The sequence below is a fragment of the Diceros bicornis genome, chromosome 25 (genome assembly GCF_020826845.1).
Source record: "Diceros bicornis minor isolate mBicDic1 chromosome 25, mDicBic1.mat.cur, whole genome shotgun sequence".
Classification (NCBI taxonomy): domain Eukaryota; kingdom Metazoa; phylum Chordata; class Mammalia; order Perissodactyla; family Rhinocerotidae; genus Diceros; species Diceros bicornis.
In genome coordinates, this window is record NC_080764.1 from 12,875,664 (window position 1) to 12,901,756 (window position 26,093).

The 26,093-nt window shown below is 52.7% G+C and overlaps 1 protein-coding gene across 3 annotated transcripts; it reads left to right on the forward strand.

The window, feature by feature from the left end:
• Window positions 1-2,376: 2,376 nt before the first annotated feature.
• IFT27 (intraflagellar transport 27) lies at window positions 2,377-25,895 on the forward strand. 3 transcript variants are annotated; one of them, XM_058568433.1, is made up of 7 exons: window positions 2,377-2,638; window positions 9,112-9,191; window positions 9,978-10,037; window positions 11,139-11,198; window positions 13,164-13,281; window positions 14,211-14,320; window positions 24,919-25,895. In XM_058568433.1, exons 1-7 carry the CDS (start codon window positions 2,605-2,607, stop codon window positions 25,069-25,071), a joined length of 615 nt encoding a protein of 204 aa, XP_058424416.1. In that variant the 5' UTR covers window positions 2,377-2,604; the 3' UTR covers window positions 25,072-25,895. The 3 variants fall into 3 exon arrangements, with proteins under 3 accessions (XP_058424416.1, XP_058424414.1, XP_058424415.1); XM_058568431.1 differs by lacking the exon at window positions 24,919-25,895 and adding an exon at window positions 19,977-20,223 and having other exon boundaries at window positions 2,511-2,638; XM_058568432.1 differs by lacking the exon at window positions 11,139-11,198 and having other exon boundaries at window positions 2,511-2,638.
• Window positions 25,896-26,093: the final 198 nt, after the last annotated feature.

Sequence of the window (26,093 nt, forward strand, 5' to 3'; positions counted from 1 at the left end):
CAGGAGAGGCCCCTGTTCTGCCAGGGGGACAATGGTCTGCCTGTGTTCAGTCCCCAGTTCTGCCATTCACTAGCCTTGTGACCTTGGGCATTTGACTTAACCTCATTTGGGCCTCAGTTTTCCCATTTGTCGAATGGGGATGATACAGGCCTCATGGGGGTTAGTGTGAATATCAAATGTGAACATGAATATTAAATTAATCCTTTAAAGCACTTAGAATGAGGCTGGCACTCAGTATGTGCTCAACATACACCAGCTTTAGCTGTTATAGCTGCTCAGGAGGGACTTAGACTAGAATTTCTCAAGGGCCCTCATGGCTCCTAAACACTCTGACCGCCTTAAACCCAGTGACTCTGGGCCATGCAGCTGTCATTCAGTCATCAAGAATGTACAGAAGGCCCTTGAGATGGTGCAGGGAGGGGGGTAGAATTCACTATACAGGGTTTACCGCCTCTCTGGAAAGATCCAAAATGCTCTTACGATGGTGCTGACTACAAACATACAGAGCAGCAGCAATGACAGGGAGAGAGTGGATGTGGTGCAGAGAAGAGCCCTGTGTGGGAGGTGCCATTATGACCCCCCATGCAGATGAGGAAACTGAGGCTCCAGAGGCCACCTCCAGATGGATCTCAGTGTCTCAGCTCCACGGAGCTGCCTTGGAAGGCTGACTCACTCAAGGGCTCCTTTAAGGGATTAATGGGGTCATGGGGAACAGGACAGCCTGGAGGGGGAAGCACGGAGACCAGGCAGAGGCTTTCTGACTCACCGAGGCCTGGGGTGTCTGAGACAGACTCGCATGACATCTCTAAGAAGAAAAGTAGGTATGAGGAATGAAGCGGAGACAGGTCTTAACCATAACACTAGGAGTGACTCCCAAGGGAAGAAAATTTCAGACAACTTGCATTGTTTTACTCCAAATTCAGGGCTGAAACTTTCATAGCAGTTCGTGGAGTGTGTGTGTGTTCAGGGCCCTGCGCAAGGCTGGCAGCCACCCTAAGACACAGAGCAGCTGAGAGAAGGTCCAGGTAACTGAAAGGTATGTGATGGCGAATCCCGGGCGCAGGCATCTTCCAGGGGGGCTACTCCTCCCTTTCAGCATTGGCCATCCCAGGGGCGCAGCAGGAGCGAGAACAGCGGGGCATCGGGCCGGTCCATGATGGCGATGATAAACCAGACCTGTCCAGATAAATTTCTTCTCATTCAACACTCACTGTTGAGCACCCACCATGTCCCAGGCACTTACGTACTTTCTCTTTTAGTCCTCAGGACAACCCATGAGGTGGGTTCTACTAGCCCACCTTTAAAGATGAGGAAAGAGGCTCGGGGGTGAGGCCTCGCCCGGGTCAGGAAGATGGCAGTGATTTCAGTCTGGGTTTTCTGGCCACAGAGCAAGAGGGGCCTCTCCGGAAAGTCAACAGACATCGGCAAAGCCTCCGGTGTCCGGGCAATGTTCCTGGATGCTTGCTTTCATTCAATATGTGGTATGTGCTATGTGCTCCATCTTACAAGAGAGGAAACGGGCTCAGAGGAAAGTATGACTTCAAATGCCCTCCTCAAAGTTCACTTGTTCTCCCTTCTGCTCACAGACATCACTTGAAACACTTTCATACTTTAGACTTTAAAACGCATAACATCCCTGGGCTTGAAAAATGAGATTTCCCTGCGGGATGCGGGGCAAGGACTGCATTTCTTGATGCACCTCATAGCCGCGCTCCCGGGCACCCGGAATCTGGGGGAGCGACACGAACCTCCGCGACGCCAAACCCGCTCAGAGCTCGGTTCGGGCAACTGCGGCCTCCTCTACTGCGCAGGCGCCGCTGCAGACTTGAGCGCGCCCGACGGGCCTCGTGGGAGAACTCATTTCCAGAAGGGCAGGGGGGTGCGGCGAATCCCCATTCCTCCCGAAGATGGGCCAAGCCAGCCTCTGGCCAATCAGAAAGCTTCTTTTATCACCGCTCTAGCTGCACGAGGTTGGAGCTGCTTTTCCCTGAACTTTCCTGCGGGGCGGGTGCGGGAGGTGTAAATGGTTGACACCTCTTGCAACCATTCGCCGAGAGGGTTGAGCTTGAAGAGCAGATGCCACTACGAATTGCCTCACAAGGGAGGGCTGTTATCCCCGCCCCCTCCTCCCACTGGCCTCCGAGAACCTTCGGGGCGGGAGCTCTTGGCGGCAGCCAATCGAGGGTCAGCGAGGAGAAGGAGGAGGCGGGGCAGGCGGGCGATGGTTGCCCCGGTAGCGCGGCTGGCGCGGTGCTGGGGGCTGAGGGGCTGCGGGGTTGCTCTTCCAGGTCCCCGCTGCTGGGGGCCGGGCTGAGGGGTTGGACCGGGAGCGGGAGCCGCGCCGCCTCGCTCGCGCCTTTCCCGGCTGCCTTCTGAGGCCTGGAGCTGGGCCGCATCTGGCACGCCCTGCGCCCCCGTCCCAACCCTAGCACCCCTTATCCGCCCCCCGCGCAGCCCTGCGGGTCCAGGCCCCGTCGTCCCCGTCCCCACCGCGTCCACAGCCCCTTGAGCGTCAGCCCTCCTCACTTCCCTTCCCAGGCAGGCCTGCCAACTCCTCCAGCCGCCGCTCTTCCCCTCTCTGGTCCTTGGAGGTGGTTGGTTACCATGGTGAAGCTGGCAGCCAAGTGCATCCTGGCAGGTGAGTCTGAAAACTTGCGGTTGAATCCAGTCTCTGGAGTCCAACGACTTCCTAAGTTATCGAGAGCTTTGGTTCACGTAAATTGTCTGCCCGCTTTCCCTTTCTCTTGCCCAAAGGCGAGTTACTGCCGTTACTGATAGAGTCAATTCCTCTAGGCGTGGAAGAACTCTCTTCCAGAGCACGGTGGTAGCTCCGGCCGAGTTTCCCGCTCCTTGTCTACTCTGAGACCACCTTCTCCAGTCTGAGCTGTACTCAGGAGGAGTCGACGCGTTAAAAAATCAAGCTAAGCACACCATAAGTGCTTCACCGGAACCCACGGGCTGTCCCGCAGTTAGGCTTCAGTGACTGTGGTCGTCTTTACCTGTGGGATGATTTTCCTGACCCCATCCCCTCTGATAGCAGGGATAGGAGACGGTGATGTACGCTTGACTGGAGTTTGCAAAAGGCCCATGTGTGTTGTCTTTAAGACCCAAAGTTACTGTGCTGCCCACGCTCAGAAGGGCATGAACGTTGAGTCCTCCAAAGGCAGGAATCTTTGCCGACTGATACATTCCTAGCACCCAGAACAGTATCTGGGACATAATAGGAACTCAATAAATATTTGTAGAATGAATGAATTTGTGGCGTGCACATTTGTGGTGCTCTGTTTGTATCAGTCTGCACCTTTAGAAAAACATTTGCCTGGATTAGAGACCTGGGGCCACAGAACACATATGTCCCCTACTAGGTGAGTCCTATGTATGTGAGTCCTAACTGTATGCCAGGCACATGTATTTCATTTAATCCTGTCACGGTAGCCCGCTGGGGTCCGTGCTGTGTTGTTCTGATCTTACTGATGTGCTGAGAGCTGAAGAGTCTTGCCCAAGGTCACCCCCTAGTGAAGGAAGGTCATAGGATTTCAACCCCCAGATCTGCCCAATTTGAAAATTTTTGTGTTACCATTGAAACGTAGGCCTCTCTGGGGTTCCCTGACCAGCTCAGAAATGAAACGGTGAGACATTATCTAGCGGAGAAGGATTCCTTTTTTTTGATTCCGCTCTTTCAGACTGAAAATAGATGATATTTTTAATGACTTTTCTAAGTTGGACATAAAAGGGTCACACAGAAAGATGACTGACAGCAGTAGCTCAAATCATACTGGAGCAAAAGGAATTAATGGTTCTCAAGAGAGGTCTCTGGTTTCCAGAGCGCCAGGGGAGGCAGTATTGTGTCACAGAAATCATCTGGCTCTTCCTCTGATCGGCTGTCTCATGTTGCACAGAGCACTTCTCTGAGCCTCAGTTTCCTCAGGGATAAGGTGGGAACGTTTTTATTTTCTGAAGTTAGATTTTTTTAAATGGGCTTCTCTCTCTCTAACTGTTCTTTTTCTTATTTCTTTTTTAATTCAGCTTCTGTCATGGGGCTAGCTGACTGAGTACCTTTCGTGTGTCAGTACTGTGCTAGACCCTCACCACAGGTTGTCTCACTGAATCCTCACAACAATCCTGTGGGGTCGGCATTATTGTCATTCTCATTTACAGATAGGGCAGCTGAGGCCCAGAGAGGTTAAGACACTTGCCCTGGGTCACACAGCTGGATCTGATTTCCAGGGCTTTTTTCTCAGCCCCAAGCGATACCGTGCTCAAGCCTCGATTCTAGACTCTTTGCCCTTCTTTACACCCACTCTCCCAGGTACTGTTTCACCTAATTTCAGTAGCTGCCTAAGTGATTGCTGAACTCCAGCCTCACCCTCAATCTGCAGCCTCCTTTCAAGGCCTCAAGGGTATGTCCTCTTAGAAGTTTGCAGGGGCCAGGAGACTTCAGCACCACCAGCCACCAAATTCGCCTTCTCCATACCACCTCCACCACACACCTCTCTTCACTGGTTTTATTTTTTTCTTTCCCCGCACAGACCTAATCAATCTGTTTTTTCTCTCACATAACTAGTCACTGAGGGACCTGATATTTACTTCGAGTGCTTATTCATTCAACAGATGTTTATTGAGGACCTACTGTGTGTGAGTCACGAGGCAAGGTGCAGTGGGACTACAAGGAGAAATCAGGCCAGCCCCGACACTCAAGGAAGCGCTGAGATGTGCATCATAACTTATAATTCAATTCAAACACAAATCGAATGTCCTTTGTGTACCAGGTACCAGAGAAATACCTCAAGGCACAGCTGCTGATTGTTCTGGTTCAAATGAAGAGAGAAAACAACACTTGACATTTATCTATATTTGTTTAAAAATCACTTAAATATTACTAACTATATGTCAGGCACTGTACATGTTAACTCTTAAATCCTCAAAACAGTGCTATGAGATAGGTGCTATTGTTACCCCCATTTTGCAGATGTGGCAGCTGAGGCCCAGAGAGGTTGCTGACCCAAGGTCACACAGCGAGTAAGTGAGGGAGCCGGAGTCTGTGCCCTAAGCACTGTGATACGCTGCCTGTGGATGTGCGTGGGGATGCTCACAGTGCCTCCCTGGAGGCCTGCTCTGCCATCAAGGCTCGTGCTGCCAGCAGTGAGCCATGTTACCCACACGGCTAAAGACAGGAGGGGGAGATGACCTTCAGAGGCCAGGCAGGAAGGACCCTCTGAGCTTTGCCTGTTAGAAAATGAGCAGGATTTAGCCTTGGACCGGAGAGACCTGGAAGGAGGTTGTCTTCGAGGGATTTTCAGAGATGAAGAGATTAGGAGTGTGGAGCCCATATTTGGGGTGAGGGAGGGGCGGAGAGAGAGTTGGGGAGGGTTAGGGGTGACAGTGGAGGGGGGTGTGCCTGGAAGGAATCCTTGGGGGTTCCTGTGTGAGAGCCTAATAGTGAAAGTGCCGTGTTATGAGGGTCCGTCTGTTGAGGCTGACGGTGGGTTTGAGCAGGGTGAAAAGCAAAAAGGAGAGAGGGCCAGCTGGGGAGTGTGCTCAGTCAAGACCCAGTCAAGAAAACAGGAAGTACCTGAGGCCTCTCGACAGAGACATTTTAATGCGTGGCATTGGTTCACCTGGTGCTGGAGACCTGGAGAAGCAAGAAGACGACATTGAGATGGCACGACGTGGTCGAGAGAGGTTGGGGGGGTCAGCTTGAAGAAGAACCCCACAGCGCTGCCCGGCTGGGCTGGCACCTCAGGAACTCAGTCCCCCAGCGTGTGAGGCCGCCACATGCCACGGATCACTAGGACCCGTTGCCCGCTGAGGGGAGCTCAGCCCCGTGTTCAGGGCAAGACAGGACCAAATCGATTCCAGACCATCTTGAGGGTCTGGGAGACCACTCTGGGTACCAAGTGCTGCAGGAGTCAGGGTGCAGGTGAAAAGCAGAAACTGCTCTGGGTATTTCCATGGGATGTAGTGTGGGAGGTTAAGTAAACAGGTGCTGGAGGACTGGAGAGACGAAAGGGGACAGTAAGGCAGCACAGAGATAACTGCAGGAAGGAATTTCACCCCAGGGCTGGGGGAACAGGGGGGAGAGGGGGTTATCAGAGCCTCAAAGCTCGGGAGGGCCCCGGGGAGCTGGGATGCAGATCTCTGAGAAGGGGGCGCTGCTCAATGACGCTGGTATCTCTGAGCCGGTGTGATAAGGCTGGTCTGAAAGTGCAAAACCAAACAAGACCTGGAGACAGCAACCGACTGCTGCTGCTGGGGTGAAGGCCATTGCTAGGATGATGCTGAGAGAAACCACAAGCAGATGGGAAGGAGCAAGCCCCGTCTCCCCCGCCAGCCTTCCGTTCTTGCTCTAGAACTCGCATTGGCAGAGCCTGACGGGAAGCCCTCGGCAAAGGAGAAACGCGTTTGCAGTGTCCCAGCATCACGAAGCAGAGCCTGGACGGGTGGGTTTGGGGCTGCAGCAAAGCCCGATGTGAGATAAGAGGTAACCAGGGCAGTGTCAGCAGTGACGACAAAGGAAGTGGGGGCTGGGGATCCAGCAGAGGCCGTCAGGAATGAAGAGGAGACCCAGCAGGTGTGGGAGGAGCCCGTCAGAGGTGACTGGGGGTGAAGTCTGGGGGTGGTGAGGACGCATGGTGACATCACAAACAGAACAACTGAGACAGGTGGGAGACCACTCGGCACCCAGGAGCAGGACACGAGCCTGGCTGTAGACAGAGGGAGACTGGGCGGAGGCCCTCCGTTCCAGTGGAAACAGCCACAGGTGGCCGGAAATGCAGACAAAGCTTGGAGAGAGGTCCTGACCTGGGAAGTAACAGGCAAAGTAACGAGAGTAGATGGGAACAGAGGCCCAGGACACACCTACAGGAGAGTCGGCGTTCAGGAGGCAGGAGGAGGAGGCAGAGCGGATGGAGAACCAGGCCAGCTCAGGGTCACCAGGGCTGTGGGGCTAGAGGGCTGGGAAGGAGGGGCTGCTTCAGGCTGACTCATCCTTCAGACCGAGAAAAAACCACTGGACTTGGCGATTATGAGGTGATGGGTGACCTCGCACCATGCCTGTGCAGACGTCACCCCCTCTGTCCAGCAGTGCGCACCCTGCTGTCACTGCCAGGCTCAGCCCCACCCCCAGGGAAGTCTGCCTGCTGATGAAACCGCGCACTCCTGTCTTTCCTCGGTGCGCCCTCAGATGCTTTGGTTCGCAGCTTGTGCTATTTGAATTTGCACTTGTCATCTTGTTGCTCTGCAGACGTGTTTATCACTTACCCCCCTCCCTGGGCCTGGATCCCTCCTCAGCAGACACAGGAGGTATTCTGTAAGTGTGGGTGACTCTGACTGACAGTCGGAGGAAGGATTTATGAAATTAACCAGAACAAATCTGTGGGGAATTTCACAAGCGGGAAGAGCCAATTTCCAACTGGATTCAGAAGCAGAATTGGAGTCAGGAGAGTAGATGCAGTCATCGCACAAGAAGGAGAGGGACGTGCTCTGTTTGCTCCGAGATGGATGGTAGCCGGTGACAGTCCAGCCTGTGGCTGCCTCCGATGTCAGGGAAGGCTGCGGCAATGAGGGCCTGAAGGAGCAGGGTCAAAAATGGGTCAGAAGTATCCCCGAGCTCTAAGAGAGGAGTGGGGTCTGGTGGAGAGGACGTGGTGTTGGAATCCTAGGCCAGTTACCCTAGGCTTCTCTGAGCCTTGGTCTCTTCATCTGTCAAGTGAGGTTAGTGATAGTCCCCGTGGGGAATGAGGCTGGGAAGGAGGGAATGAGATTGTGTGAATGGGCTCATGAGGGAGGCTCAGCCCATGTTGGTTCCATCTGAGAAGTGGTGGTAAACAGAGAAGCCAGACCTGAATAGCTCCCTCAAAGCTGGAGGAGTTAACATGAAACGAAATGCCACAGGTAGTCAAATAATTGTCTCACAAGAGAAAATTATAGGTGGGAAAAGTCAAAACTGAGACGAGGACAGAGCAGCAGGCTCTCGAGAAGTCAAGTGAGGGGAAGCGTTGGAGTCGACTGTAAAATGGGGGCGAAGGTGAAGAGATGGCACCGAGGGGTGCAGGCAGAGGGACGCGAGCGCGGCGGTGGTTTGCTAAGGATCAAGGGGGCGAGAGGGCAGAAGACAGCGTTCTGTCAGGGGGCTGGATGATGGGGGAACGTGGAAAAGGTCTTGCCAATGAAAACAGCGTGGCTCAAAGGAGGCCAAGCAGAGCCATTGGTGGCGGAGTGGGGAGGGCACAGGGCAATTGAGGGCGGGCACAGAGAGCCTGCAGAAGCCTTGGTGGCAGGGGAGGACCTCCAGATTAAATTGCTCCTGACAGTCTTGTGAAAGGTCCAGATCTCATGCTGAAACTGTGACATAAACCTTTAGTTTTGAGGTACCAATGTATGGGGCTGTCGACTAACAAAGAAAAGCTGAGGAGATAAACCCAGTGGGTGTCAGACGGCTCGGAGGAGACAGTGGCTCTTACAAATAGAATTGGAGGAGAGGCCCTGGGAAGATGGGTCCACAGTGGGCACAAAGGGGCACGTGGAGGTGGAGGGGGAATCCATCACTTGGAAATGGATTGCAGGGTGGCGAATGTAGCGTCTGACTTCTTCCCATAAATGCAGAAACCCTCCCAACTCCCACTGCCCCGCCCCCCCCCAAAAAAAAGTATGCAGGGTCCTCAGTGTGGAAGCTCTAAACTCACACTGGTTCAGTCAGTCAGGTGAGCCTCTGCTCTGCGCCTAGTCATACCTCTTTAGCTTCAAGACTTCAAAGTGAATTCATGTTTGGAAGTGACAGTTTTCCCCATAGGACGTGTCAGTGGAAGAGGGTCAGTTCTGTCTCCAGTGCTCTAAAGCCTGCCTTACGCTCTCTTGCCTTCTGGGTCATTTCTTTGGGATGAAAGGATTGCCTGGGAAGAAATGTGACTCTGACTGTCATGGGTTTTGAAGATTGGTCTCATGGATCCGTTGCCCTGCCAGCGACCTCAGAGCAAGTTCTCATGAGAATCAGGCACATTTTCTCTGAAAACTCATTGAGGTTTTTGCTTTCTCGCCTCGCGTTCTGGAGTGGGAGGTTCTCAGGTCAGATTAGGATGGAAGTGATATTTTTCTTCTGCTCTGACCGCATAGGAGACTCCACAGTGGGCAAGACCGCCCTGGCGCAGATCTTCCGCAGCGATGGGGCCCAATTCCAGAAGAACTACACCCTGGTGAGATTTGGGGGTTGTGGGCCTGGCCGGGGCTTGAAGAGAAATGATCAGACAGCCCTGAGGGAGTGACTTTCCAAAATTCCTTAAAAAGCCCTAAGAGATCTGACAAGAGGCTGCTCCAGTGGCCACGTGGAGATCCTTTTTCCACAAGCCGCAGGGTGTGGGGCTGTCTGCCGAGCAGAGCGGCCAGTGGTCAACTTTGGTCACCATGGACGGCTCGCTTGTGGGCAGGGAATTGGGTGAGACTGGTTGGTCCTCTCTGACCTCTGCACCAGAAGTGAGTCCAGAACACAAACACTTAAGCTGGGGATCTGCCTGTGGGCGTCGGGTGCCCGTCGTGTCCTCCTGTGACACGCCTCTCAGCGCCCTCTGACACGCACGTTCTCGGTTTTCCTCGGCGCCCTCTGACACGCGCGTTCTCAGTTTTCCTCGGCGCCCTCTGACACACGTTCTCGGTTTTTGTTCTCGGTTTTCCTCGGCGCCCTCTGACACGCACGTTCTCGGTTTTCCTCGGCGCCCTCTGACACGCGCGTTCTCGGTTTTCCTCGGCGCCCTCTGACACACGTTCTCGGTTTTCCTCGGCACCCTCTGACACGCGCGTTCTTGGTTTTCCTCGGCGCCCTCTGACACGCACGTTCTCGGTTTTTGTTCTCGGTTTTCCTCGGCGCCCTCTGACACGCACGTTCTCGGTTTTTGTTCTCGGTTTTCCTCGGCGCCCTCTGACACGCGCGTTCTCGGTTTTCCTCGGCGCCCTCTGACATGCATGTTCTCGGTTTTCCTCGGCAGACAACAGGAGTGGACTTGGTGGTGAAGACGGTGCCAGTCCCTGACACGGGGGACAGTGTGGTAAGTGGTGCCCTGGACCTGAGGGAGCTTAGTGCTTCTCCAGCTGGGCCCGAGGTCTCCTCCTTGGGAGAGATGCAGAGCAAGGACTTGGCCTCAACTTGTCTGAGTGTTTGGACACAGGATCCTGGAGCACGGGAAGCATTTTAGGGAGGGGCTGACGAAGGGGAAGTACGGAGACTGGGCCAGGGCCCGCCCTCCCAGAACTTACCTTGTATCAAGGTTCTTGCCCTGGGTCCCTCTGTGGGAATCCACGCTCTTGAAATTGAGTTGCAAGATGCTATGTTTGTACGTACTTTCCTGGAGAGAAGGTTTGAGAAACACCAGATTCATAAAGAGGTCCATGAGCATAAAACAATATTAAGTACCCCGGCTGCAGTGAGAAGGGATGAGATGAAGCCCAGACGACCAGTGTGCAGCGCAGATTATGTCCTGACGTCCACAGAGCGTGTGCCGGGGGCAGACCAGCCAGGGATGTCCAGTGCCTGGGGGAGCTTCCGGAGGAAACCAGGGGAGACTGCCGGAGCAGCAGCACTGGGGAGGGGCTCACACAGGCTGGCTAAGGTTTGGACAGGCGGGAAGGGTGGTCCCGCGCCCGCCGGCAGAATCACAGCTTGGCCATCCCAGAACGACGACAGGCTACCCTACTTTAAACGCCTTCTCCAGGCCTGCTCAGTGACCTCCTTTAAAAAGAATTGTTTCAAGATTTGAAAATCAATTTGGTTAACAAAGTGCAGAGTGACCTTTTGGAAACGGGAGCACTTGTCAGCCTGTGTAGCATTCTGTTCTGCCAGGTGGGAAGTCAGCTTGTTCCCGGTATTTTTGCACTCGGGGTTAGGAGGGGTGAGATGCCACACAGAAAGTGCTGGTGGGTGTGGGAAACCCTCACACTGCCTCTCTAAGACTCTTGAGCTCGTTCCTTTTCCCATCATCTTCCTCGTGCCTTGGGGAAAAGATGGGGCGCGTATGAAGATGTGTGCACACGTGCGTGTGTGTATCTCACCATTGAGACAGGTGGACGGTGAGCTGAGAGCAATATCCGTGATTTGAGCCAGTGGCTTCCCCACGTGTAGACTTTCTTGGGACATGCCTTTCTGATTCTAGGAACTCTTCATTTTCGACTCTGCCGGCAAGGAGCCGTTCTCTGAAATGCTGGATAAGTTGGCAAGTAGCATTCAGTCTTTTTCCCAACCACCACCACTACCACCTCCTGCCAGAAAGTCTGCCCCTTACAGTGCTGTCACAGGAATGTCCCTGCACTCTGGCCGCCATGGCAAAATCCTTTCAGGGGCGTTCCTCCCAGCCTTGGGACGGTAAGAATGGCTCGCGCCTGTGATTGGGGATTGTCCCCTCCCCCAGCTCTGGAATGGCCGAGTTCCAAATGTGCCAGAGCCATGGGGCTCAGTCCTTGCAGCCGCCCGCTCTGGGGCCTCCCTTCTTTTGAGCAACCTCCTCCTGTTTGTGTGCCTTCGCCGCTCCTCCTCAACCTCCCAGGACAGGAGCAAATCTCTGCTTCCCCTCCAGGGGGTGCCCTAGAGGCCCCATAGTGGGGCTCACCTTCCCGCCCACCCCCGGGGCCCCTCCAGGTTTGCTGTGGGACACGCCCCTGCTGCCGTCCAGGGCTCATCATGCCCATCCGGCCATCATCTCAGGACTCAGCTTGCTGTCCCTTCCCAGGTAACAGTTCCGCAAATCTGGGCCAGGGAGCTAATGAGAAGGCCCGAGCTCTCCCGAGCCCTCCCCTGCCTTTCCAAGAACACCTACGTTTTAATAGAAACTTTTCTGCCCCTTTCTTTGTTGTCTAAGAGAAGTAGATCTAATGATGGTAATTTCACCCAGGATTGGCTTCATACATCAATTCATGATGTTTACCACGTGCCTACTGTGTGCACGTCAGGGTCAGCCCACACCCTCCCTCCAGCCAGCCCTGACCCCGGGCTCCCCTGCGCAGCTCTATCCCGGGCCTCACCTGGCCCCCCCACTGAGGCCTAGAGGAGGGAGGTTTCTTGAGTTAAAACCACGCTGTGGTCTCTGCTGCGTGCGCATAGGGGAGGTCAGTGTGATTCTCGCGAGAGTTCTCGAGTTAGTCTCTGGAGCGAAGGTGTGAGGGTTGTCCGTTCAGTCCAGCCCCTCCCTGGGCCAGTGTAGCCTTGAGGCGGGGCGGGGGGAGCCCTCCAGAGCCAATTCTGGGCTGACCCTCCAAGGACAACCAGAGGGAAAAGGATTCTCCCTTGCACCCTGGGAGGTCACTGACACCCAGAAGTATACCAGGCTCTAATTGCGCAGGGTGAGGGTCCCCAGGGACCAGGGCATGGCCAAGAGTCAGATGCATCAGGACAAGCGTCACAGGCTGAGCAGAGCTGTCCTATGTCCCCGTGCCAGGCAGCAGGACGTCCCAGGACTCTGAGCAGCCCCTGGAGGCGACAGCCCCCTGAAGAGCCCTGGTTCTTAATTGGGACAGCAGGCCCTGTCCGGTTGTGGGGCTGGTTTGGGTTACGGCTGATACACTGCAGGAGAAGCAGAAAGTGCCCTTTGCATTTTGAAAAGCCAGCCCTTATTAAGAAGATGCAAGCAAACAACTCCCTGTGACTGGCTGATGAAAGAAGGGGTGCTCTTTTAGGCTTGCAAAGGAGAAAAACATAACAACTTGCATGATAGCGGGCCCTCAATAAGAATGAGTGGAAGAATGAATTAATGAAACGGGTGGCGGGCAAAAAAGCATTTCTGCATAGAGAAAAGTCCTCCTTGGTCTCTTATTTTTAAAGCATGTCTCACCTGGACAAGTCAGTTACCCTCTCTGAACTCGGGTTCTTCATCTACACAGTAGGGCTGTTCAGACCAGCCCTGCCAAGTTGGGAGGTTTCACAGTGATGCGTGGAAGGCGCCCAGCAGAGAGCGGGCACAGAGCACCTAGTCCCTCCCCACCCCCGAGCCCAGCCCTCCCATGCATGCCTCCGGGTGAATTGTTTTCTTCTGTGGGTGCGCCTCGGTTTTCTGACTCACATCCCCTTTGTGGTTTTTCATTTCCCTCCCCCTAGACGTCCCCTCCCTTGGAAGGCCCATTTCCCCCCCAGTCTAGAAGTCACTTTCACTGTTGCTGACATGTGCTCATCCTGTCCCTCTTCACAGTGGGAGAGTCCCAACGTCTTGTGTCTCGTCTACGATGTGACCAATGAGCAGTCCTTCCAGAACTGCAGCAAGTGGCTGGAGAAGGCTCGGGCACAGAGTCCAGGCGTCTCCCTCCCAGGTAGGAGCTGCAGGCGTCCGAGTCTCCCAGTAGCACTTCTTTCCTTCAAGTTCAAGAGCAAGGTCATTACGGAGGTGGCTGTGGGTGCAAAAAAGGGTGCCCTGGGCTTGGCGTGTGATGGTCTGGGTCCTACACTGGCTCTGCCTCCTAGCAGCCACAGAAACCTCAGCGAGTTAGCACAGCTCTGTGAGTCTGTAAAATGGGCATGATGACAACCCCCCCCCCCGCACGGTTGTGGGGGACTAAAGATAATAGGGGGGAAGGTGCTATAATATGAATAGCACTTGTTATTCCCAGAAAGCTAACCCCAGGGAAGAATTCCTCACTCTCTCCTGTGTGTGGGGCACAAGTAAACATTCGAGTCCTGTTGTCACTTCTGAATGCTTTACATCAGTTTATTTTTCATCCCTATGTGAGATCAACAAGTTCTCCTCATTATAGCCCAGGGAGAGCAGTCTCCAGAGACAGGCTCAAAAATTAGCTGCAGCTGATGCAGCCGGGAACGGAACTAAATTACCTCTGGATCCCTGACTCTGAGCCCGGTCCTTAGATTAGTAGTAATGACCATTTTTAAAGTTTGCTCCATGTGCTAGGAATTATCGTAAATGTTCACATAAATTTGGCCCTCGCCTTCACGGTGCTCGCAGCCTGAAGCAGACAAGGCAGACAGGTACATGTAAAGTCTAGAGAAAGGGGCTGAACAAAAGCTGTGTGTGAAAGTGGAGGCCACCTGCTGTGCTGTGGCCGCCCCCCAGGGGCCAGCACAGAGTCCCCTGCTCTCCCTGTTGTGTGCCCACCTCCAATGGGGCAGCCTCTCTCCCACGATGTTTTACACCCCCGAAAATTAGTGTGCTTGCTCTTTTATCTCCCCAGCTGTCCTCCCAGACTGCCACCGTTCAGTGCGATGTTTGCTTGTTTCTTTCGCGTAGGTGTGTTAGTGGGGAATAAGACAGACCTGGCCAGCAGACGAGCGGTGGAATCAGCGCAGGCCCAGGCGTGGGCGCTGGGCCAAGGCCTGGAATGTTTTGAAACATCCGTGGTGAGTATCTCCCCTGGCTCTGGAGCCAGGTCTGGAGCGGGCCTCTGCTGGAAGCAGTTTTCACGTGACCTCACATGCGTCAAGTTGTTATTCCACCATATACAGAGTCTAATTTGGAACTGATGTTTACATTCTTAGCCCAAGATCCTTTCTCAATATAGCAAGAGCCACTCGTGCGTTAGGATGAAGCAGACCAGCCAGCCCTGGGAGAAGTCCTATGTCAGTTAGAAACACAAGTGTATTGTGTTCAATGATAGTGACCCTTGACGTTTGCATGAGATATTATGGGTTACAGTGTTGTTGGAACATTATTTCATAGCCCCTCAAAATCAGTCCCACGAACCGGGAGCTGGCCCCGCAATTCCCACTTCTGTGTTGAGGTGAAGTGACTTGCCCAAGGTCACGTGACTAGTAAAGGGTTGAGCCAGGACTAGGATCCATGGCTTCTGATTCATCAGTGCTCCCTGTCCCCACTTTGCTGCAGCCCCAGGGTGACTCCAGGCCAGAGTGTCCTCCAGTAGGGTCAGCCCTTGTCCCGGGGGACAGTCAGAGTGGTTTGTTACGGGCACCTCAGTCACTATATCGTGATTCGGGCTGTCCAGCACTGGTGACCCCCTTGCTGTGTTGGGAGTTTTGAGGTCTCAGCCTCCCTGCAGCTGGAGTGCAGGCGTGTGACCCAGGCTGTCCAGTCGGGACACGCTTGTGTGAGACTTTACTAGGGAGGGAGTAAAGTGAGGACTTGCCCTGCGGGAGCAGCCCAGAAACGTCCGTCTCAGAACCGCAGGGCCAGGGCGCAGGCTACAGGGCCCCTCGCCAGGCCTGGCACCGCTGGAAACATACGTGGTTGTAACTTGGACCTCACTCCCAGCCTTTGGCCTGCAGACCTGATTCTTTGACCCTCCAAGAAAGTTAGTGGCTAGTTACTAAATAGCCTGGGGTCGTTTTCTGCTCAAAGTCTGCTCAAGCTACAGGCGCTTCTGTTGTCACATCTATAAAACTTGACAAATGTTCAGCTGCTGTGGGGATGTGAAGTTTTCAAATCCCCCCAAAGCCGCATGCTTCCTTAAGGAAAGTGTGGCGGGCGGGTAGAGGCAGGTGCTCCCACCTCTGACGGTGAGTAGCAGAGCTAGCTTTGGGACCCTCGGCGTGGTACTCAACCCTGGTGCCTCAGGCTCTGCACCTGTAAGATGGAGACAAGAAAGTATATCCCTCATGAGTAATAAATACGAGAATTAAGTCAGATGGCAAATATGAAAACACTTAGCACAAAGTCTGGTGCATAGTAAACACTCAATAAATGTTAGCTTTTTAAGTATAAATATCCCCTCTGGTAATCTTGTTTATACTATTATTACTTTTTAGTAAATCCTTGCATTCCATTTATAGATGGTGCAAAGATAAGTGTCACTTTTGCCTCTGGCCCAGTGATCACAAATGCTGAATTAATGAAGTTCAGGTTAGTGAGCTTTCACTGTACAGAGCGTTCTCGTCTTTGACGCAGCCCGGCTTTGAGCAATGCAGGAAGCTGCGCTGCCCACAGCAGACAGTATTTCAGGACTCCCTCTTCCTCCATTCACATTTGTGAAATTGCCTCCTCACCCAATAGCTCATTTTCCCCGGAACTCTTGATGGAACTCAAAAATGAACACCCACCCCCAGCACATTAGTCACCAAAGGCCGCTGGGCTTTGTGATTAAATGCCACTCAGGTGTTCATTGCTACGCTATTGAAACGGGCGGGTATAAATTATACTTGAGGAGGCTGCAGTTAAGCTCTTGGTATTAACTGTGCAAGTTAACTAGTCCCCCCTGAGTTGATGCTAACAGAAGCACCACCAGCAGCTCAGTTAAGGAAGCTGTAATTAAAAAGGAAATATAACCAAGTACTGTTTGAGACGCAGCCAAGTCATGACACCAAGCCCATCTCCTCCCCTCTTACGAAATGCAACAGCCATCGTCCTGCAGACCTAAAGGAGGCACCTGCATGGTTGTTTGACTTTCTTTTTTTATTTTTCATTCTATCCCCAGAATTTATTCACCTTAAAACTGGAACTTTGTACCCTGTGACCACCTTCACCCATTTCCCCCACCCCCGACCACCCCTCGCAGCCACCGATCTGCTCTGTTTCTCTGAGTTCCCCCTTTTTAGATTCTACTTATAAATGAGATACAGTACTTGTCTTTCTCTGTCTGACATTTTGCTTAGCGTAATGCCCTCAAGGTCCATCCATGTTGTTGCAAATGGCAGGACTTCCTTCTCTTTTATGGCTGTATAATATTCCATTATATATCACATTTTTTTAATCTGTTTGTCCATCAGCAGACATTTAGGTTGTTTCCGTGTCTTGGCTATTGTGAATAATGCTGCAATGAACATTGGGGTGCAGGTATTTTTTCAAGATAGTGATTTCGTTTCCTTTGGGTAAATATCCAGAAGTGGGATTGCTGGATCATATGGTATTTCTATTTTTGATTTTTTGAGGAACTTCCACACTGTTTTCCATAGTGGCTGCACCAATTTACATTCCTACCAACACTGCACAAGGGTTCCTTTTTCGCCACACCCTCATCAACACTTGTTATTTCTTGTCTTTTTGATTTGTAACAGGTGTGAGGTGATCTCTCATTGTGGTTTTGATTTGCATTTCAAGTGATTAGTGATGTTGAGCACCTTTTCACGTACCTGTTGGCCTGTTGGCCTGTTGAATATCTTCTTTGGAAAAATGTCTGTTTGGGTCCTTTGCCCATTTTTTACCAATTATTTGTGTTGTATGAGTTCCTTATATATTTTGGATATTAACCCCTTATCAGATGTGTGATTTGCAAATATTTTCTCCCATTCCATAGGTTGCCTTTTCATTTTCTTGATTATTTCTTTTGTTGTGCAGAAGCTTCTTAGTTTGATGTAGTCCCACTTGTTGATTTTTGCTTTTGTTGCTTGTGCTTTTGGTGTCATTTCTATAAAATCATTGCCAAGATTGATATCAAGGAGCTTTTTCCCAGTGTTTTCTTCTAGGAGTTTTATGGTTACTGGTCTTAAGTTCAAGTCTTTAATCCATTTTGAGTTAATTTTTGTGAATGGTGTAAAGTAGGGGTCGGTCCAGTTTCATTCTTTTCCATGTAAATACCCAGTTTTCCCAGCACCATTTATTGAAGAAACTCAATCTTTTCCCCATTGAGTCTTCTTGGCTCCCTTGTCAAATATTAGTTGACCATGTATGTGGGGGATTATTTCTTGGCTGTCAGTTCTGTTCCATTGGTCTATGTGTCTGTTTTTATGCCAGTACCATCCTGTTTGGATTACTATAGCTTTGTAATAGAGTTTGAAATTAGGAACGGTGATGCCTGCAACTTTGTTGTTCTTTCTCATAGTTGCTTTGGCTATTCAAGGTCTTTTGTGGCTCCTCTTGGACTTTCTAACACCCCTTGATGTTTGACATTTTCATACCAAAAAATTAAAAAGCATTTCTTTAAACAGAAGTTAAAATTTAAAAAAAAATTGCTCATCACTGTAAGAAGTTGGACAGTATTAAATACAAACAAGTTCAAGAAAGATCTACCTGGATGACCCCCTTCTCAGGAAGGTGAGGGGAGGGGAACTGACATGTGTTGAGCACCTACTGTGTGCCAGGTGTTTTGCACACATTGTCCATTTAGGCTCCTAACAGCGCTGCAAGGCAGCCGCTCCTGTCCCTGTCTTACAGGTGACGAGCAGACCCAGAAGGATTATGTAGCTTTCTCTGGTTGCCCAGCTAATGAGCAATAGAACCAGGAGTAGAATGCAGGCCTGTCTAGCTCAAGAACCTTCTAGAAGGGGCTCTGGCCTCCCACAGAGCCTACTTTGGGACTCTCAGGCAGAATTCTAGGCCAGATTGAGCGCTAGCCTGAGCCTGCTCTGAAGATCCTTCCCTCGAAGCAAACCTACTCTATAGTATGTCAGCAAGATTATGATTAGTCATTTAACAAAAGGATTCCTTTCGTCGGCAAGCCCTCATAATGCATTTGGAAAATGGTTCATTTTGCATCTGCTATTTCAGGAGCGCACCATGGTGAGCTTGCCTCCATTGAATTCCTTACTTTTTATGTTGCATTTTCCCAAGATCTTGCTTTCAAGAGCTTTCAAATTCATTTAGAAATCTTTGTGCGTGTGCTGTGTAGGGCTCATTCTCTATCCATCCAATACTTAACTGCACTTTCAACCGATGTAACAGTTTACTGTCTGACATCAGCATTGCCTAGGACATGATGCTCTGCACAGCCGCAGGTGCCTTGCAGATATAACTGAGTTATTTTTCTCATGTCCAACTGGAGAGTGACAGCTTTCTGCTCCTTGGCAGTCGTGAGCTTGGCACAGATGCTCGTCTCAGCTTCAAATGGTCCTCTCCTTCCTCAGCACTCTCAGCCCTGCACCTCTGATTCTGCCCTCGGCCCACTTGTCTCCTCCAGAGTTCAGGTAACTTTCCCCACAGGAACTGGTTTCCTTTGCGGGTTTCTGTGATCTTGGCTGGCAGAGTGCAAAGGCTGCTCTTCTCAAACTGGGGAATCTGAATTCTCGGCTGGGCTGTGCACGAACCAGCAGGGGCACTGCACCTCCTGGGCCCCAGGCACTGAGCTGGATGATCTCGTAACACCCTTCAGTGTGGAAGTTCTTCCCTTTCGTTGGTGATATTTCTTTGCCTCTTATCAAGGCTGCACCTTTGCCAGCTGCCAAGGATTGTTTGAAGACAGGTTCTTGTGTGCTCATAGCTTGAGCTCCTGTCTTGAAAGTAGGGACTACTTTCTTCTGCCAACTTGTTTCTTTAAAAAAGTTAAAAATACGCACACGGGCACAGAGAGGGAGAGAAGGGTAGCTGTTAGGTTGAGAGGGCGCCATTTTCCTTCCCCTAGAGCTCATCCACGCTCACCCTGTGGGCCCAGTTCTTCCTACCCCGTGGAGAAAATCTGGGGCTAGTTCCAGAACTTTTCTGATCTCTCTCAGATAATAAACAGTCCTTTGGGCACCTTTAGTCACAAAAATAGTCATAATTTCAGTTACTGAAATGCCCAGTCCTGGGTGACTGTGAAAATTCCTAACTTAATTTAAAGTCAGCGCCGCCTCCTGAGCCCGCCGGGGGAAGCAGGGCCGGGCTGGCCACTGCCGAGATTCTGCGCCTGCGCTTCTCTCAGCTCGCAGCCTGCGGGGAGGGGGGCGATGCGGAGCGAGGCTCCCTCCCAGGGTAAATGCCACAGCACCGCCCCGGCCTCGAGAGGAGGGGGTGCCCAGCCTGTCGGCCCTCCCTCCGGATTGTGGAGTCCTTGCGGTCTGTTATTTTGCTTTGGCCTGTGGGGCCTCAGTCAAATCTAAGCGAGAAAGTCTCCTGTTAACGTCCTGTCACACACACAGTGAGAGTGGCGGAAAGGACAGGCTCCCTAGAAACAGTCTAGGTTCAGACCCAGCTCCACCACTAACGGGTGTGGCTCTTGGCAAGGCACCTGAATCTCTCCGCGTCTGAACTTCCTTCCCGTGAGAAGGGCATAATGATAGTGGCCGGTGCAAAGGGTGAGGGTGGCGTGAGGCAGGGCGTGGGTAGCACCTGACATGAGGTAAGCTGAGCGAGTGCTGGCTCTCGGTGATGATGTGAAATAACACAACTGACTCCCTAAACTCGTCTCTGCAGAAGGAGATGGAAAACTGCGAAGCCCCCTTCCACTGTCTGGCCAAGCAGTTCCACCGGCTGTACCGGGAGAAGGTGGAGGTTTTCCAGGCGCTGGTGTGAGGGACTGGGGTGGATGGCTCCTTGCCACGGCGCCGTGCTGCTGGCAACCTGGCGGTGGGCTCCGACTCCTCGGAAGACGGGAGAAGAGAGAATTGCCTCAGCACTTGCATTTATCTGACAGCTCTAAATAAAACGAGGAGAAAACGAAGCAGCAGCAGCTCTCCTGTTCTTGGCCGGGGCAGCCCTGCTTCCATTCGGCCCTTTGGCTGCCGGTTCCAGAGCAGCCCCAGGAGCCCGTAGGAACCTTGGCGGCCCTGCCTCCTATGGGGGCTGGTGCTGGTTAGAGGGCGTGGTCCCGCCCTCCCTGAAGGGCTTCCACTGAGAGCAGACCCCACGGTGAGACTGGAATTGGCTTACAATTGGCCACGGTCGAGATGCTCGGCCTGGAACTTGCCGCCTGTTCCACCGTCCAGATGCCAGCGCTCCCTTGCAGGGGCTACTGTCACTGACAAAATAGTGCCCCCTGCCTGCCTCCCTCAGTGCCTCTTCCCTAACAAGGGGCCCACCCCTCCCAGCCGCCGGGAACCCTGAGCACCCAGGGAGCCAAGAATGAGGCCACTTTCCTCTAAGGCCTGCCTCTCAGGGAGCCGGGCAGCAGTCATGAGTCTCTGCACTGAGCTGGACTGTTTTCCCTCCCGTCTCTGCTGCCAGATTAATCTTCCTAAAACACCACGTCCATCGTTTCACTCCCTGATTAAAGGCCCACAGAGGTTCCTCACTGCCTTTCCATCAGGGCTGCGGGCCGCCGTCTGGCATCACAGGCCATCTGACTGTCACCCTCACTGGGGCTTTCGGCTCCGTTCAGCCCCAGTGCCCCAGAGGCTTCATCACCCTCCCTGGGTCCCCACGCCTGCTGCTCTGTGGGCGTGGGGGACATCGTTCAGAGAGCACCGGCTTTGCGGGGACAGACCTGGGTTTGTCCCAGTGATGGTGATAATGAAAATGACTCTGGTTGCCGTTTATGACCTGCCGTGTCTCTACATGTGCTAAGCACATTGCATATATTAGCTAATTTAATCCTTACTGTGTAGGCTTACCGTCCCACTTTTATAAGTAAGGAATCGGAGGCGGAGAATGAAGTAACTTAGCCACGGGGGCCGGAGCTAGGGTCATGGACGCCAAGGCCCGGCTCACAGGCGCCGCCCTTTTGTGCGCCCGCCCGAGCTTGGCTGGGAGCAGCTGGAGGTCTTTCCGTCTGGTTAGCCTGCCTCTCAGGGTGCTTGTGAGAAGTGCAAGAACGGTGGAAGGCGTCAGGCACGTGGGGTCAGCGCGTCAGGCCCCTCTCGGCCCCCTTTCTCTTCCTGTTCTCACAGTGGACTCACTGTGCCCACAGCCGTCTCCCCACTGAGTCGTTCCTTCAGAAGGTAGTTACCAAGGACCCACGGTACCGGGCATTTTTCTAGGCACCACCAATGCCAGGCTGCTGGTCTCCTGCCACTTGCTCCAGAAATGAAGACCTAAAAAAACACCCACGGAGACATGGAGAGGACATTTTCAGTTACCCCAGAATTGATTACTGGGACCCACAGCTGTGGACAAGGAGATGCTAAGTAACCCACTTCCTAAAGAGATGAAAAAAGCCTGAGGGCAGACACCTTCCACGTGGTGTCATGGGAGGTGACAACTGGCCCTGCCGCCAGGAAGCCCCCTACCCTACACTCCTTGCTCTTCCCTGCTTATCTGAGAAAGCTGAGTGGTCAAGAGGAAGGAGTGAGGGTAGACAGCGTTGGGAAGTGGGTACCACCGCCGCTTCTGCCCCGCCCCCACAACCAAGCAAAGGAGGCCCCAGGAGAAGCCTCCTGAGATAGAGGACGCTGCCAAGAAGAGGAGGCTGGCCCCTCGCTCCCCAGCTGGATGCTCACTGAGCTGCAGGAACCTAGTGCCAACTGCAGCGTCTTTGGGGGAGCTTGGCATGCATCCCCTGGAGTTGGGCCTGGCTCCCTCTGGGGGGATTTGGTGGGGAGAAGCCTGCACGGCCAGCATGGGAGCAGGTGCCCCCCCAGCAGTTGCACATGACCCTCAGAGGGCTCATGGAGAGACGCATGTAGAGAGGAGTCACTGGGCTCTCCAGACAGGTCCTGAGCCAGGGGAGCTGCTTCCTCCAGGAAAGGTCAGGGGGCCCGTTCTGCTGGCAGGGCTGAAGGGGGATGTGGCTTCCCCCTGCCCCGAGGAGATGCCAGCCACGGACAAGGCCCAGCCCCAGGAGGACCAGGCACCCATCTCCACAGAGATCACAGCAGAAGGCAGCAGACCAAGAGCAGGCCTGCAACAAAAGCAGAAGCAGCCCAGCCCCGGCCCCTCTGCTCCAAGGCGCCCCAGAGAGAGGGGGGAGAGCTCTTGCTCCCCACTCCCGCCCCTTCTGGAGAGGAGCTCTGAACCAAGACAGAGTGTTGAGCTGGCCTGGGCTGAGTTTAATGACTAAGAGTGCCTGAAATGTACTGGGACCTGCCTGTCATGGAGGCCCAGCAGGCAGGGGCACTCGGCAGAGCGTGATGGAACGAAGCAATTAGAAGACAGAAGATGGTTTAGCTCTGGAGCTCGCTGAGTCCAGATTCCCCAGTAAACTGGTTCTGTGAGTAAATAAATGATGGAGATGATTTCAGACAGTGCTAAGGGCTGTGCAGACAATAAAATGGAGTTGTGACGGGTGGTCGTTTGGGTGGTGACTGGGTTGGGTGGGCAGGAAGGACTGTAAGGAAAAGGGACATTTGAGGTGAGGTCTGACAGCCACGTGACCATCTGCAGGAAGAGCCACCCGGGCAGCAAGAACAGTGAGTGCCAAGGCCCTGAGGTGTGACCCTAAGCTCAGGGTCAAGGAGCTTAGGGCGGGTGAAGATGTAGTCTGGCATGTGCTGGGGGAGGCAGGAGGAGGGGAGGGAGACGGCCACCCTGGAAGGAATTTGGGTTTTATTGCAGAGGCACAGGAAGCCAGTGGAGGACAGACATCAGAGCTTTTACAGCCTCATAGAGCCCGGCACCACTTTGGGAACCTAGGAGGGGGTTATTAGTTACTTCGCTTGCCTGAAGACCCCATTCTCGAAGAGCACACATTGACAAAATGCATGCCTGGTCTGCACGTGTTCACTCAACATTTGCTGAGCACCTACTGGGTGCCAGTCCCCGTTCTAGGAGCCGGGAACTTGTGAGTAAAACAAAAATCCCTGCCCTCACTCTGGGGGAGAGACAGGCTCAGTTAAACAGGAGGTTACCGTCTGGCAACTGGTGAGAGAGCAGAGGGTGTGCCAGGGAGGGCGGAGGCAATATGAAGCCGGGAGGTCAGGGGAGACCCCCTGAGAAGGGGACATTTAAGCAAGACTTGAGAGAGCGCAAAGCGACTGGCGCCTTCTGGGCACAGCTGGTTCCTCGGCCCCTCAGATGTGGAACGGGACGACGGTGGCTCGTCGTCCGCTTTCTTTTCCTGGCACCCAGCCCTGGGACTCAGAAGATGAGCTCGGGCTATGCATGGACCCTTGGGGGTACCGAGTTGAGCGGGTCTCAGGCCCTGCCCCAGAGCCACTTACAATCCACAGAGGAGAACGACAAGCCAGCGCCCAATTTCTGCACCCCACGGGAACCCAAGAAGCACCCTAGCAGGGGGGTCCTGACTGCCAACATTGCTCGCTTCACCCCCCGGGAGGGCAGGGAAGCCCAGGTGAGTGGGAGGGTTGGAAGACAGCGGGCGGTCCCGTTTTGGGGTGGGGTGGATGTTCAGTAAAGGGGTTCCCAGTTCAGACACGGTGCCTCTGTGACACTCGGGCACTTTCCCTGCCGAGTCCTTTGTTGGGGGTCCCACCATGGAAGGGTTCCCCATTCAGATGTGGATGGTGTGGGAGGCAGCCCTGGGGTGTCCCTGGACCCGTGGTTCACCATGACACTGATTCCTCCGTGAGAGCCAGCCGTGTCGTCTTCCGTGGCTGGGGAAGCTGCGTTGGTTGGACCATCTTCTGCGAGGAGACTCGGGGCCAGGAGGCAGCCTGCCGCAGTGTCTATGATAAAATACATTCATTTTGGTGCTAAAATATTGTGTTTTTAAAAATGGAATATTGAAGACTAAAAATTTCCTGTCTCAAACTGGGGCAGCAGTGAGTGCAGATCCAGCTGAGCCCAGGATGGGAACTGAGAATTATACTAACCCAAATCTGCTGGAGTTTTGCCCATCCTGGAGATGGAGAGAGAAGCCTTTGGTTTTGCACCTGCCTGCCCCATTTCTGCGTCCATCTCCGTGCAGGGACCCCGGCTGCATATTGGGGATGATTGAGGCTGTGCCCTTGAGGAGCCCAAGTCTGGTGGGCAGGGAGGGTTTCCAGGGGCCTGGCAGGGAAACATCTGATGCTAGCCAGCAGGGAAAGGCATTCCAGACAAAGGGAACCACATGTGCAAAGGCCCTGAGGCAGGAAGCAGGGAGTGATCTGGGGGAACTGCACGTGCAGTGTCGGGTGAGGAGCCAGGGGTGCCCAGCAGGTAAAAGGCTGGAGAGATGGATGGAGCAGGAGCGTGGCGCTTTTTGTGCACAGAGCAGAGGAGCTGGACTGTTGGCAGAAGGGAGTAGGGAGCCATTAAAGGGTTTTAACAGAAGTGACTCACCTTGACTTCTGCTTTAGAAAGATCAGCCTGGGAGGAATTGGAGGGTGGAGTGGGAGAGGAAGGCCAGGAGACCAGGTGAGAGACGTCACAGCCGGGAGCCAACAGGGGATGTGGAGACAAGGCTGTGTCCATCTCCGGCGTTAGCAAAAACTTGGAAAATGTTGTATTTTCGGCCCAACTTAGAGTTGTCTGGCTCCTCCTCTTCCTGAGAACACCAATTGATTTTTTTTTTTAATGCATTATGCTTTATTTACTTTAGAGAGAAAACAGAGAGAGTGACTTCTTTGGGTTGCAAATTGCTAGTGATGGAGCCAGGATTAAGAACTGGGTCTCACCAGCCCTCTGTGGATTTGATGATATTCATGTATACAACCCCCGTTTGCTCTGCCGCTCTGCCGGTAGACGAAGCTGATAGACATGAAGAGGACACCGGCGGAGAGCTTGTTTCCGTCCCAAAAAGGCAAGAAGACTGGGCAGGCTCATTAGGAGAAAATATTGAACAGCCAGTGTTGGAGTTTCACCTGTGATGTGAGGGGAAAATGGCATTTTTGCCAAAGCCTAATATTATGTAACTGGTTCTAGGGACAGAGGGTGGTGACTCCAGAGCGGCACATGGGGGCAGGAGACCAAGACAGCAATGACAGTGTCAGTTCCTGGAGGGCAGGGACCTCCTTCTAGGACCTCTAGAAGCAGCTGGGGGTCAGTGGAAAAAGCAGTGGCTTCTCGTTAGAAGAAAGGAATTAGAATCGTAGCTGTGTGTCCGTAGACAGGGCACTTACCCTCTCTGATTATCAGTTTCCCCATTTATTAAATGAAGATAACCACATCAACCTTACCGATTATTTTGTGTGGATTAAGATATGTAAACCCTCGTTTTACCAGGCATGGTATACAGTAAATGCCCACGGCCTCTAGATGATTTCCAAATTTTCTTAATAACTATGGCTTTTTTTGAGCATAAAAGTCATGTATACTTATTGCAAAAAAAAAAATGCAGAAACTACTGAAAAGTATAAAGAAGAAAATGGAAATTGCTCAAATCCTACCACCCAGAAATACCCACCATTAACATTCTGGTGTGTGTACTTCCTTCGTTTTTCCTCTGCATATAAAAATACATATTTTTTAAGCCAAAATGTGATAATGCCATATATGCCATTTGGAATTTTTCTGTTTTCACTCAGCAGTGTCTTGTGGACATCATTTCAAGAAATACAGTTTTCCGTGATCATTTTATTTTTTTTAAATCGTGAAAAATTTAAAACATACACAAAAATAGAGCAGCACAATGGACACTCATTCACCCCTCAGCCTGATTCAGGATTTCCACCCTTGCCCCATCCTATTCCCCCTTCCATTATTGTTACTGTTAGAATAGTTTAAACCAAATACAACCCCCCCATCAAGTGTCTCTAAACCAATCTCAAGGCCATT